The 13,457-nt window shown below is 41.7% G+C and overlaps 1 protein-coding gene across 1 annotated transcript; it reads left to right on the top strand.

Moving 5' to 3' along the window:
- The first annotated feature begins 2,875 nt into the window (after positions 1 to 2,875).
- On the top strand, positions 2,876 to 7,349 carry NDUFAF4 (NADH:ubiquinone oxidoreductase complex assembly factor 4). The gene is made up of 3 exons (XM_079716461.1): positions 2,876 to 3,062; positions 3,635 to 3,738; positions 6,957 to 7,349. Exons 1-3 carry the CDS (start codon positions 2,927 to 2,929, stop codon positions 7,242 to 7,244), a joined length of 528 nt encoding a protein of 175 aa, XP_079572587.1. The 5' UTR covers positions 2,876 to 2,926; the 3' UTR covers positions 7,245 to 7,349.
- Positions 7,350 to 13,457: the final 6,108 nt, after the last annotated feature.

The following is a 13,457-nucleotide window of genomic DNA, read 5'->3' as shown; positions in this document are numbered from 1 at the left end:
ACTTTCCTTGGGGACCTGACTTCAACCCTAAAATAAACACAGGGAGAGTTCTGAGTTCAGACTTTATGTTTATTTGCATATTTGACAAGAAGAACTGGAATTATGCATTTGTGATTCAGGTTTTATTTCCTGATGATTCCCAAGGGGTGACAGCCAATTGTGCCTTTCTGGTTACGTACTCCTGCCTTCTGTTCTGCTCTTTGAGGGCTTGAACAGATCAGGACTAGGCAAAGCAGCTGGCCCAGGTTGGATGATCCTTTATATATTGAATCCAAACTCTACTTAAATGTGGGAATTCAAGGAATTCTTTCATGTGGTAATTCCCATAGCCCCCTACACTTCCTGTAACTTCTGTCTCACATTACTTTTTCATGCTGCCAGAAGTATAGTGGAATTTCTATGAAAATGAGTTTTTCACTTTTAACATATTTTAACAGGTAGTGAATGGAATTGCTACCATAATTGCTGAAACACATGGATACATGAGGCAAACGAAAATGTATTGGTATCCATAGAAATATGAATACCTGTGCTATAAAGCACTTAGTTATAGGCATGCTTGTCTCAAAGATGGAAATCTTGGAGCAGCCTGCCACCTTCAGGACAACTTTCCAACTAACTCTACCAGAGAACACTGGTTTTAGCTTCTATAAATTCCGACTACCAATTCCAGTTAAAAACACTTCATGATAATCAATGGTGGAAGCTATGTTCCTTATAAAACTTTTGCTATTATTATTATATGTAATAGTTACCTTATTTTTCTTTAAATAAAACGGCCCCTTTCTTTACTTCAAGATTCTTTTTAAAAATTATTACCTCAATTCAATTATCTTTACATCAATTATTTCATTGCTTTTAACTTTGAGGTAGATGGGCCCCCGGGGCAAATGGTTTGAGTTCGTTCCTGTGGACTGATACTCTGAGACAAGAATAACAGGACAATTGAGAGAGGAGGCTGGGCCCTGCCCAGGTAGAACATGAGACCACATATTCCTCATTCTCAAAGTCAGGAGACCTCCCCGACTACACATGGATAGAAAGGCTCCTTGTTGTCCACCCATATGCCTCTTCGGTAGAATCCATCTTGGCTAAGAGATGTGCGTGCACACATGGGAAGATCCTGAGATATACCAAATACGGACTTTGAACCAGGCAAATCAAAATGATTGGTCAAAGGAAACCCGGAACAAATGCCCCATAAAAGTGATTCAAACTGCCACAAGGGTGCGACTCTCTCTGAACCCACCCGTGTGTCTATCCACATGTACTGTACTCTTTTTTTCTCCTAATAAATACTTCACTTGTTTCACTACTTTCCGTCTTTGTGGGAATTCTTTTTCTGCAAAGCTGTAGGGCCAGGGCCTTGTCACTGACCACTGGCCTAGTGGCTAGGATTTGGTGCTCTCACCGCCACGACCAGACCTCAATCACTGGCCAGGAACTGAAACCCTGCTTCAAGCCGCTGCTGGCCGAGGCCACCTTCATTTCACTAAGGAGAGCTGAGAACACTAAAAACAGATCTTGCAGCCACAGTCTGAAAAATACTGTAACCTTTGGAAACTCTGCTACTTCCTAGTGGGTTCTTTGATTATGGATTAATGACAATATTTCTAAAGAATCTTAAATAAAAGCAGCAACACAATAATCCATTCAGAAACAGGAGGAGGAAGAGGGAGAAAGGGAAAGAGGGAGAGAGGGAAAGAGGGAGCGAGACAGAGAGAAAGAGAAAGAAAATACGTGCAGCACTCGCTTTGTCTGTTTTTTCCCTATTGTCTGTTCCTTTCATTAAGTTAAAGGAGGTGTCCCTGGCTTAAAAAGAATGAGGAAGGCAGAACAAAGGAGAAATAGGCTAGGGAATGACGCGGTGACTCAGCACTTAGTAGTATGGAGATATAACACAAATTAGTATCAAAAATACACAAAGAGAAGGGAAAGGTCAGCATAACGAAATCGATACAATTAGATCAAATGGGTTATGAGAGAGGGATGTAAAAGATTATGGAAAAAGAGAACACGACTCAGATTCAAACTCATCAGGCAAGGGGACAGGAAAATAAGGGACATTTAAATAAAAGAGTGACAGAACAAATATTCATGGAGAATGATTAAACTTTCATTATTTCCTTTCACAAAAGCAGGAAAGGGCCATTTTAGAACCTTCCTTTACCCTGGTGCCATTAGTTCCATTTCTACTGGCTTCCTCTTTGGTTGCACTGACCTGTGAAAGGACTTCAAGGTCAGTTTGCTTAGACTTTCTCAGCCTGCAACTTTGGAATCACGAGGGAAGCTTGAACCAATGCCGGGCCTCACTTGGGAGGAATTAAATCAGAAAATCTGGGGTGAGGCCCGGCATGAAACTGCTTTAAAACTTCCCGCCCGGGCTTCCCTGGTGGCGCAGTGGTTGAGAGTCCGCCTGACGATGCAGGGAACACGGGTTCGTGCCCCGGTCCGGGAAGATCCCACATGCCGCGGAGTGGCTGGGCCCTGAGCCATGGCCGCTGAGCCTGCGCGTCCGGAGCCTGTGCTCCGCAACGGGAGAGGCCAGAACAGTGAAAGGCCCGCGTACCGCAAAAAAAAAAAAAAAAAAAAAAAAAACTTCCCGCCCGACTCCACCAGTCTCCGGAAAGGAGAGCCATCGTGTGTCCGAACCTTAAGTCCCGCCCCATCTCGCCGAAAGCGGCCACAGCGGGGAGCACATCCAGGCCCCGGAGGGAGGCGCGCTCCCTTTGAGGTACTCTGGGCGGAGACGCTGCGTGCGCCCTCCCGACCGCTGGGGGGCGAACGGCGCACAATCAGCGTCCGCTTTCCGGCGCGCGGCCAGGGCGACCCTAGACATGCGCATGCTCCGGTGCGTCCGGGAGGTCCCCCGCGCCGGTGTTTAACCACGTGTGGTGTGAATTTAAGGGCATCATGTTATGAAGAGATGGGGGCTGCGGTGACTCGCGCCATCAGGAATTTCAACCTAGAGAACCGGGCGGAACGGGAAATCAGCAGGATGAAGCCCTCTCCCGCTCCGAGGCACCCCTCCACCAAGAACCTCCTGCGAGAGCAGATGAACAGTAAGTGGTGCCAGGGCGTGTGGGGCCTCGCGTTGCGGGCTCCCTGTGCGGGCTCCCTGTGCGGACTCCCTGTGCGGACTCCCTGTGCGGGCTGGGCTGTTCCACGCCGGTGGACCTCTGTCCAGTGGTGGGGGTGACCGGGGTCGGCTGCAGTCACTCGGGTCAGCTGAGCGCGGGAAGGGGGAGCCACCAGGCCGGTGACATTGAGACAGTCCCCTTGCGCTCGCGGTGGAGGCGGCGGCTCTGCCTACTTCGTAGTCCTGGCGGTGTTAGCTTGTGCCCCCGCTGCCCCCGCCCTTCCCGGCTTTTGTCTTTAATGCTCAGTGACTTGATACAGGGAATCAAAATCAGAAGGGATCGTGTGCAAGATAACTCTCTAGATGTCTTCACAGAATGATAGACACCGAGCTTGACCTGGCATTTTGAGTTACACTTAAAACATGTTCTGTAGTGTTCGAGTGGCTGTTGATTAAGCAAAAAATTAAAAGTGACTGTCTTGTGTTAAGTGTTTAGGATCTTAGAGGAAATTTTCTTTGGCTTTAAATATTGTGACATTCTTTTTCTTTCCTTAGGCCATCCAGAAATTAAGGGAGAAATTGCTAGAAAAGATGACAAACTGCTGTCATTACTAAAAGATGTGTATGTCGATTCCAAAGATCCCGTGTCTTTTGTGCAGGTAATGTGTGTTTTAATTAAGTAAATACATAATTTAACCCTTTGGGGCTCCAGGAGAATGACCAAGAGAAGTGTGGCAAATAGTAAAAAAGAGAGTGAGCGCTCTGCAAGTGTAATAATGTCAGTGTGCTTGTGACCAGAATGCAGAGCATTGGCAAAGTTGAAGTACAGCAGTCTAAGCCAGACACATATGCCTTCGTTCATTGGATATTTTCCGAAATTGTAAAAGACTTGTGAAAGTATTGATTGTGTGCAACTTGGTGAATTATTTGGTATTAGTTCATAATTTGTAGGATTTGGTAAGGTACTTCTAGTGGTTGTCATTGGAATGACCAAGGGAGGACTTTAATACTATTTTCTCATACTTCAGTGGATTGAGGTATGTTTTAATATCAGAGATTCCTTTAGTGTTGTGTTGTTGGTGCTTGGTTTTTTTTTTATTTTGTTTTTTAAGAATATTATTAAGATAGAATACATAAAGATAGGGAGATCACAGAATACACTGGGAACGGGAACCTGTATGTAAGTGCCAGGCACAAGTGCTTTGCATACAGAGAAGAACAAAACATCTCTAGTCCTTGCTTTCACGGTGCTTATAGTGTTGTGAGGGACACAGGCATTAAACAGATGAGCAACCATAGGTACATAGTTACTAGTAGCTCTCTGAAGGAGAAATATAGACACTGTGAGCATATCAGAGGGACCTTTTTGAGACTGAAGGATCAGGGATGGTTTCTGAGGAAGTGACATTCAAACTCAGGCCTGAAGGATGGGTGGGAGTTAACCAGATGAGTTTGTGGGGCAGGAAGGTTCTAAGTAGGAGGAAGAGTTTGATTGAAGGAGAAGGAATTGCCAATGACAGTTCCTATCTTTCCATTCTAAAATTCTCTGGTTGTCTCTGTAGATAGGCAATAGACGGTTTGCACAGATAAAGTTATTAGTATGATTTTCACTAGAGAAGAGATATAAAACTCATGTACAATAAGGTATGTAAATTGTTGCACACAATAGCAGTTATAGGGTTCAATTATCACCATATACTCGTAAGAAATATATGTATAGGGTTTGATGTTCACGTTCTTTATGTTATTTTTAGGCAGGAGTTAGATAATACTTCTAAGTATTGTTTCTCTCACATGTACTTATTCATTCGAAAATTGGCCCTTGGGGAGCCAAAGACATTTAACACTTCTTATGTATAAAACACAGAAATGTAGTTATAATACATAGGAGATACACAGTGGTATTAAAATTTCTTGGGGGGGTATTAGGAAAAGTCTGAAAAGACTCACGCAGAGTGATAATGAAGAAAAGGTTGAAGTGCCTATTTATGTTCTTTGTCCCTTTTTTTCTTTTGGGCAGTTCATAATTTTCTTAATGATTTGTGTTGTCTCTGGACATCAGTGGAAAGTGAAGAAGTTGTTAGGAGTATTTCAGGCCAGAGTTACAGTATGAAGGTAGGAGAGAGTGTGATGCCTTTGGAGTTCAGTACAGTTAGGAGAAAGTATGAGGGATGAATTTGGGAGAAAGGTGGGGTAGAGAGTAATAGGGGCCAGATCATGAAGATCCTTATTTGTCTTGCTAAGGAATTTGGGTTTTATCCTGAGGGCAGTGGGAAATCATTGAAGAGTTTCCTGTCGAACAGTGACATCAGATTTGCTTCATTCTGGGGGCAGTTTTGAGAGTGGGCTGGGAAGGAACGAAATGCATTTTATCTAGTTAGAGGAGACCAGGGTTTTGCAGTAGTTCCTGCAAGAGATGTTGGCATGGACAAGGGTGATTTAGTGACTGGGAGAGAAGTGAACGGGTTTGAGAGGGACTTTGGTAGTATCAGCAGGATTTGGTCGTTGATTGCCTGTAATGAGAGAGAGGGGGAGATGTAAGGTATCACGTAAGAGAAGCTCTGGGTTTTGGAGTGGGATATGGGAGGTGGGTGGTATTAGTCACCGAGCTAGAGGATATGGGGATAGAATCGGATTTTCAGAGGAAAGGGATAAGTTCAGTTTTAGACATGTTGATTTTGATGTGCTTATAGATTATCCAAGTAAAGATGCCATTTGTCATTTGGGAATTTGGATCTGGAAGTCAGGAGAAAGGTCGAGGTTTGAGATCAGATTCGAGAGTCATTAACACGTAGATAATAATAATAAGGGGGTGTGTGGGATTGCTTGGGAGGAATGTGTAGAGTGAGAAGACAGCCTGGGCTAGAACTTGGTGCACACTAACATTTACGGGGCATCTGAAGGGAAATAGTCCACAAAGGAAACAGAAGGAAGCACTACAGAGACAGGTGGAAAACTAGGAGAGGGATGGTATGGAAACCAAAGGAAAGAGAGTTGTGGGTCCGTAGGAGTGGTCAGCAGTGTCAGGTGCTGTAGTGAGTTCAGATAAAGCCTGAAAAGTGTCCTCTGGATGCAGATCTAATCTTCTGGATTTGAGATCACAAGTATCTCTTTTAAAGTTTAACTAAAAAGAAGGAAACTGGTCATAAAAAAAGTGTTGGTTTTGGGTTTGGTGGGTGTTTGTAAAATTTGGTGACTACAGCATTTTCATATTTTGACCAAACAGCAGTAAATAGGCAGGGTGCCTTTGAAAGGAAAGGTAAAGAGGGATGGTTGGTGTAGCTGATAGAGGAATGGAATACAGAGCACAAATGCAAGGGTTAAGCTTGGGCAGGACAGACAGATGGAAAGATGGGTGTTATAGGTAGTTTTATTTATATTTATTGCGGTCTTGGAGGCATTAGTTTATTTTCTCTGAAGAGGCAAGATCTCTAGCAATATTTGAATTCATTCAAGGTGTTTGGAGGCACTGAATATGAAATACAAAACTAGGAAACAGAATGGAGAGTATCAAGTACACCGTTAGAGCAGCATCAGAATCCTGCCCTTTTAAAGCAGTTTTTTATCTTTTCTAAGCAGTGCATTATTGTTCTTTTAATATATATGAAATAATGTGGTAAGTGGATGGTATACATTTGATTATTATTTTCTAGAACTACCTAAATTTTCTAATGATTGACTTATGGTTATGAAATGGTGATATGGCAAAAGTGTCATTGAAATATGACTCATTATAATGAGAAAATATAGTTTAGAAAATCATGGGTAGTATTTATTTGAAGAAGAATAATAGAGATTCTAGAATCATGGAAATAGGTGTCAAATCTTTGCTCTCATCTTGAAAGCTTATTTTTTGGTTTTTGTTTCTTGATACTAGGTAAAGGATGCTGGAACACCTCAGAAGCCAAAGGAGTTCAGGTTGCCAAAAGACCATCATTCTGACATGATGAATGTTAAGAACATTCCCAAAGGCAAAATTTCCATTGTAGAGGCACTGACACTTCTCAATAATCATAAACTTTATCCAGACACATGGACTGCTGAGAAAATAGCTGAAGAATACCATCTAGAACAGCAAGATGTAAATTCCCTTCTCAAATATTTCGTTACTTTTGAAGTCAAAATCTTACCCCCTGAAGGCAAGAAAGCAATAAAATCAAAATGAAGAGAATCTTGAAATAACTTTTCCTTTATGTACTCTGCATCCCTGTACCCTGTTTATTTTCTCATTTTTAGCATATTAAATTATATAAATTACCAGATGTGTTAAGCTCCCTCCTTGTGAGAGCATGCTATTTATTGAGCTCTACTGAATTTTCAGGATTGCTGTTAGAATTAATTTTGTTCTCTTTTAAACTTTAATTTGGTTTAGGCATATGTTCTTATGTAATATCAGCATGACTAATCAGTACATGTATAAATTTATTATAAATAAAAGAGTTATCGTACTTTAGGCAAATCATATCATCAGCTTTTAAATTGATCATATAACCTCTTGGGAAATGTCCTGAATCCCTCGTTTAACATTCAAAGCTTCATCTTCCAATTTTGGTGGTTAGTTTATGTATGAAATAACTTCTAAAAAATATAAACGGGAATTGGTGTATTTAAAATTTTAGCAGTCTCTGCTTTGACAAACAGGTAAGTTCAAAAACTTTCAGAGAGACAGGCATAGTGGAACCTATCTGAAAAAAATAACTTTTCTCTGGACTTAGCATAGAAATACAAGAAAATTTTAAAGAGTGGATAAATCAGAGAACTATGGTAAATTGAATTTGGTGATCAAATACATATATTTTTTTCTAATTTAAATGCTGGTTGAAAGAAGAGAAAAAACAGCAAATAGAAATATAAAGTGTGATCACTGGAAGGGACTTAGGAAATTGCTGCTTCATCCATTTAACAAACTTCTGAGCACAGTGTGTGCCAGTACTAGGGTCTTAAGTGAGATTGTGTAACTTGAGCTCTGTCATATTACTGCCTGTGGGATTTTGGGTAGATTGTGTAACCTCTTTGAGATTGAATTTCCTCTATAAAAAGTATAGTGCTGCCTTATTAAATCAGAACTGTGAAGATACGTAAGATAACAAAGGACTACAAAGGACTGAACAAATTCGACTCATTTTTTTCCAACTGATAAGAGCAGCCTGGGGAGGTTTCGTGACCTAACTAAGATTATTCTGTAGTTTATGACATAGCCAGGCCCAGAATTTAGGTTTTCAAAGTCCTAGTGGTATGTTTTTTTCAAAAAATATATCTCAAAAGTGTACAAGGTGTGAGTTGTGGGAATATTCAGAGAATGTGGTAAGAAAAATTCCAGGTTATCAGTGTCTTTCTGAGGGAAAACAGGCATTCCCTACTTTCCAGGGATTTCCCTGGAAATGGTATGGAAGTTGCTGAGGAATTCAGCATGATGATGGAATGAGGCATTTGTAATGCTGAGAAGAGAAAAACTGAGATGGGTAAGTTTTAAGCTGTATTCAAGTGCAGTTTCATTATGTGAATAAACTATACCTACCTTATATTTGGTTCAAAACTAGTTCTTTTAAGGAAAAAAAGAATTCTTAATATAAAATTGTATTTTAAAACTCCGATAACTCAATTATCAAAACTGTTTTCTTTTACCAAACAAAGGTCAATACTTGTACTTGAATCACTAATACTGCTATTTCTGAGCCATCTTCCCTATTCAAATCTACACTGTGGTTAGGCGGCTGTAAATATAGCTGTTGTTATGTGTGTCACATGATAAAATAAAGTACTTCCCATATCATTCATTGGCCTATTACTGCTTTTTATTACAGGTAGGAGAGTGTTGGGTATTAGTGGTGTCACAGAAGGCATGGAGTTGAGATTCAGAAAAATCTAGATGTAGATCTCAGCGTCCCTCTAGCCATGTGATGTTAGAAATGTCCTCAACCGTAAAACAGGTAATAATTGCTAACATCTTAAAAGCAATTACTGTACTAGGCATTGATCAAGTAAATTTATTAGGCATGAGGATAAGTACTGTTAACCATATTTTACAGGGAAAATTGAAGCATAGAAATCTAAAGTAACTTTTAAAAGATTACCTAGCAAACATTGGAACCTGGATTTAAACCCTCATAGGTTATTTTCAAAACCTTGTGCTCCTAAATACTACACTATGTTGTCTCTGTGGGATTTTAAGAATTAAGTGAGGAGGGACCTTCAAGATGGCGGAGGAGTAAGACGTGGAGATCACCTTCCTCCCCACAGATACATCAAATATACATCTACATGTGGAACAACTACAGAACACCTACCGAACGCTGGCAGAGGACTTCAGACTTCCCAAAAGGCAAGAAAATCCCCACGTACCTCGGAAGGGCAAAAGAGAAAACAGACAAAAGAATAGGAATGGGACCTGAACCTCTGGGAGGGAGCTGTGAAGAGGGAAAAGCTTCCACACACTGGGAAGCCCCTTCACTGGTGGAGACGGGGGGCAGGCAGGGGGGAAGCTTCAGAGCCACGGAGGAGAGCACAGCAACAAGGGTGCAGAGGGCAAAGCGGAGAGATTCCCGCACAGGATTGGCAGTGACCAGCACTCACCAGCCCTAGAGGCTTGTCTGCTTACCCACCAGGGTGGGCAGAGGCTGGAAGCTGAGGCTCAGGCTTTGGAGGTCAGATCCCAGGGAGAGGACTGGGGTTGGCTGTGTGAACACAGCCTGAAGGGGGCTAGTGTGCCACAGCTAGCAGGGAGGGAGTCTGGGAAAAAGTCTAGACCGGCCTAAGAGGCAAGAGACCATTGTTTCAGGGTGTACGAGGAGAGGGGATTCCTTCCCCATGTTCCCACAGAAGGCAGAGCACTGCCTAAGTGAGCTGCAGAGATGGGCAGGAGCCACGGCTATCAGCTTGGACACCAGAGAAAGGCATGAAATGCTAACGCTGCTGCCGCTGCCACCAAGAATCCTGCGTGCGAGCACGGGTCAGTATCAAACCCCCCGCCCCCGGCTGGGAGCCTGTGCAGCCTGCCACTGTCAGTGTCCCATGATCCAGGGACAACTTCCCCGGAGAACACATGGCACGCCTCAGGCTGTTGCAACATCATGGCGGCCTCTGCTTGCCCTGCATTCCAATTATGACTACCATACCCCTCCCTCTCCCCAGCCTGAGTGAGCACAAGCACCCTAATCAGCTGCTGCTTAACCCCCTCCTGTCTGAGCGTGGAACAGACTCCTGAGGGCGGCCTACATGCAGAGGTAGGGCCAAAACCAAAACTGAATCCCAGGAGCTATGCAAACAAAGAGGGAAAGGGAAATCTCTCCCTGCAGCCTCAGGAGCAGCAGATTAAATCCCCACAATCAACTTGATGAACCCTGAATCTGAAGAATACCTGAGTGGACAACGAATGTTCCCAAATTGAGGTGGTGGACTTTGGAAGCAACTGTAGACTTTGGGTTTGCTGTCTGAGACTGATTTGTTTCTGATTTTTATATTTATCTTAGTTTAGTTTTTAGTGCTTGTTATCATTGGTGGATTTATTGTTTTTGTTGCTCTCTTCTTTTTTTATTATTTTTTATTTTAATAATTAAAAAAATTTTTACTATTTTTTTATTATTATTTTTTTCTTTCTTCTCCCTTCTCTCTGAGCCATGTGGCTGACAGGGTCTTGATGCTCTGGCAGGCCTGAGCCTCTCAGGTGGGAGAGCCGAGTTCAGGACATTGATCCACCAGAGACCTCCTGGCTCCACGTAATATCAATCAGTGAGAACTCTCCCAGAGATCTCCATCTAAACACCAAGACCCAGCCCCACCCAATGGCCAGCAAGCTCCAGTGCTGGACACTCCAGGCCAAACAACTAGCAAGACAGGAACACAACCCCACTCATTAGCAGAGAGGCTACCTGAAATCATACTAAGTTCACAGACATACCAAAACACACCACTGGACTTGGCCCTGCCCACCAGAAAGACAAGATCCAGCCCCACCGACCAGAAAACGGCACCAGTCCCCTCCACCAGGAAGCCTACACAAGCCACTGAAATAACCTCACCCACTGGGGGCAGACACCAAAAACAATGGGAATTAACGAACCTGCAGCCTGCTAAAAGGAGACCCCAAACACAGTGAGTTAAACAAAATGAGAAGACAGAGAAATACGCAGCAGATGAAGGAGCAAGGTAAAAACCCACCAGACCAAACAGATGAAGAGGAAATACGCAGTCTACCTGAAAAAGAATTCAGACTAATGATAGTAAAGGTGATCCAAAATCTTGGAAATAGAATGGAGAAAATACAAGAAGCATTTAACAAGGACCCAGAAGAACTAAAGAGCAAACAATGATGAACAACACAATAAATGAAATTTAAAATTCTCTAGAAAGAATCAATAGAATAACTGAGGAAGAAGAATGGATAAGTGACCTGGAAGACAAAACAGTGGAAATAACTGCCACAGAGCAGAATAAAGAAAAAGGAATGAAAAGAATTGAGGACAGTCTCAGAGACCTCTGGGACAATATTAAATGCACCAACATTCGAATTATAGGGTTCCCAGAAGAAGAAGAGAAAAAGAAAGGGTCTAAGAAAATATTTGAAGAGACTATAGTTCAAAACTTCCCTAACACGGGGAAAGAAAATAGTCAAGTCCAGGAAGCACAGAGAGTCCCATACAGGATAAATCCAAGGAGAAACATGCCAAGACATATATTAATCAAGCTATCAAAAATTAAATACAAAGAAAAAATATTAAAAGCAACAAGGGAAAAGCAACAAATAACAAACAAGGGAATCCCCATAAGTTTAAGGGCTGATCTTTCACAGAAACTCTAAAAGCCAGAAGGAAGTGGCAGGACATATTTAAAGTGATGAAAGGGAAAAACCTACAACCAAGATTACCCAGCAAGGATCTCATTCGGTTTGACGGAGAAATTAAAACCTCCACAGACAAGCAAAAGTTAAGGGAATTCAGCACCACCAAACCAGCTTTACAACAAATACCAAAGGAACTTCTCTGGGCAGGAAACACGAGAAGGAAAAAGACCTTCAACAACAAACCCAAAACAATTAAGAAAATGGTAATAGAAACATACATATCAATAATTACCTTAAGTGTAATTGGATTAAATGCTCCAATCAAAAGACATAGACTGGCTGAATGGATACAAAAACAAGACCCGTACATATGCTGTCTACAAGAGACCTCCTTCAGACCTAGGGACACATACAGACTGAAAGTGAGGGGATGGAAAAAGATATTCCATGCAAATGGAAATCAAAAGAGAGCTACAGTAGCAATTCTCATATCAGACAAAAGAGAGTTTAAGATAAAGACTATTACAAGAGACAAAGAAGGACACTACATAATGATCAAGAGATCAATCAAAGAAGAAGATACAACAATTGTAAATATTTATGCACCTAACATAGGAGCACCTCAATACATAAGTCAAATGCTAACAGCCATAAAAGGGGAAATTGACAGTAACACAATCATAGTAGGGGACTTTGACAGCCTACTTTCACCAATGGACAGATCAGCCAAAATGAAGATAAATAAGGAAACACAAGCTTTAAATGATACATTAAACCAGATGCACTTAATTGATATTTTAGGACATTCCATCCCAAAACAACAGAATACACTTTCTTTTCAAGTGCCCATGGAACATTCTCCAGGATAGATCATATCTTGGGTCACAAATCAAACCTCGGTAAATTTAAGAAAATTGAAATCATATCAAGTATCTTTTTGGACCACAAGTTATGAGACTAGATATCAATTACAGGAAAAAAAAAACTGTAAAAAATACAAACTGATGGAGGCTAAAGAATACACAACTAATAACCAAGAGATCACAAGAAATCAAAGAGGAAGTCAAAAAATATCTAGAAAAAAATGACTGAAACCACGACATTTTCGAAACCTATGGGATGCAGCAAAAGCAGTTCTAAGAGGGAAGTTTATACTAATACAATCCTACCTCAAGAAACAAGAAAAATCACAAACAACCTAACCTTGGGGCAGGGCACAAGTTTTGAAAGAATGACATAGCCCAAGGACATGACATAAACGGATTAGAACCAAATGGGTCCAAGATGGTGGACAAGTCGACTTCCGCTAGACATTGAGCCTCAGTATATGCTTATTGTAACACATCAGCAAGCTAAATGAAACACCCACAGGCATCATGACAGTTCTAAGGTGACCATAAAGATCAAAAAGTGGGTGGTGGCCCAATTCCTGCAAATCCCTGCCCCTTCCTGAAATAGTTGGAATACTCCTCCCACTCATTAGCCTATGAAATTACCCACCACTATAAAAACTCACAACCCTATACCCTGGTGCCTTTCTCATCTTCTGAGATGGCCCACACTCTGTGGAGTGTGTTTCTCTCTAAATAAATCCACTTC

This window comes from Hyperoodon ampullatus (genome assembly GCF_949752795.1).
Source record: "Hyperoodon ampullatus genome assembly, chromosome: 12".
Classification (NCBI taxonomy): Eukaryota; Metazoa; Chordata; class Mammalia; order Artiodactyla; family Ziphiidae; genus Hyperoodon; species Hyperoodon ampullatus.
This window is presented reverse-complemented; position numbering and strand designations above follow the sequence as displayed.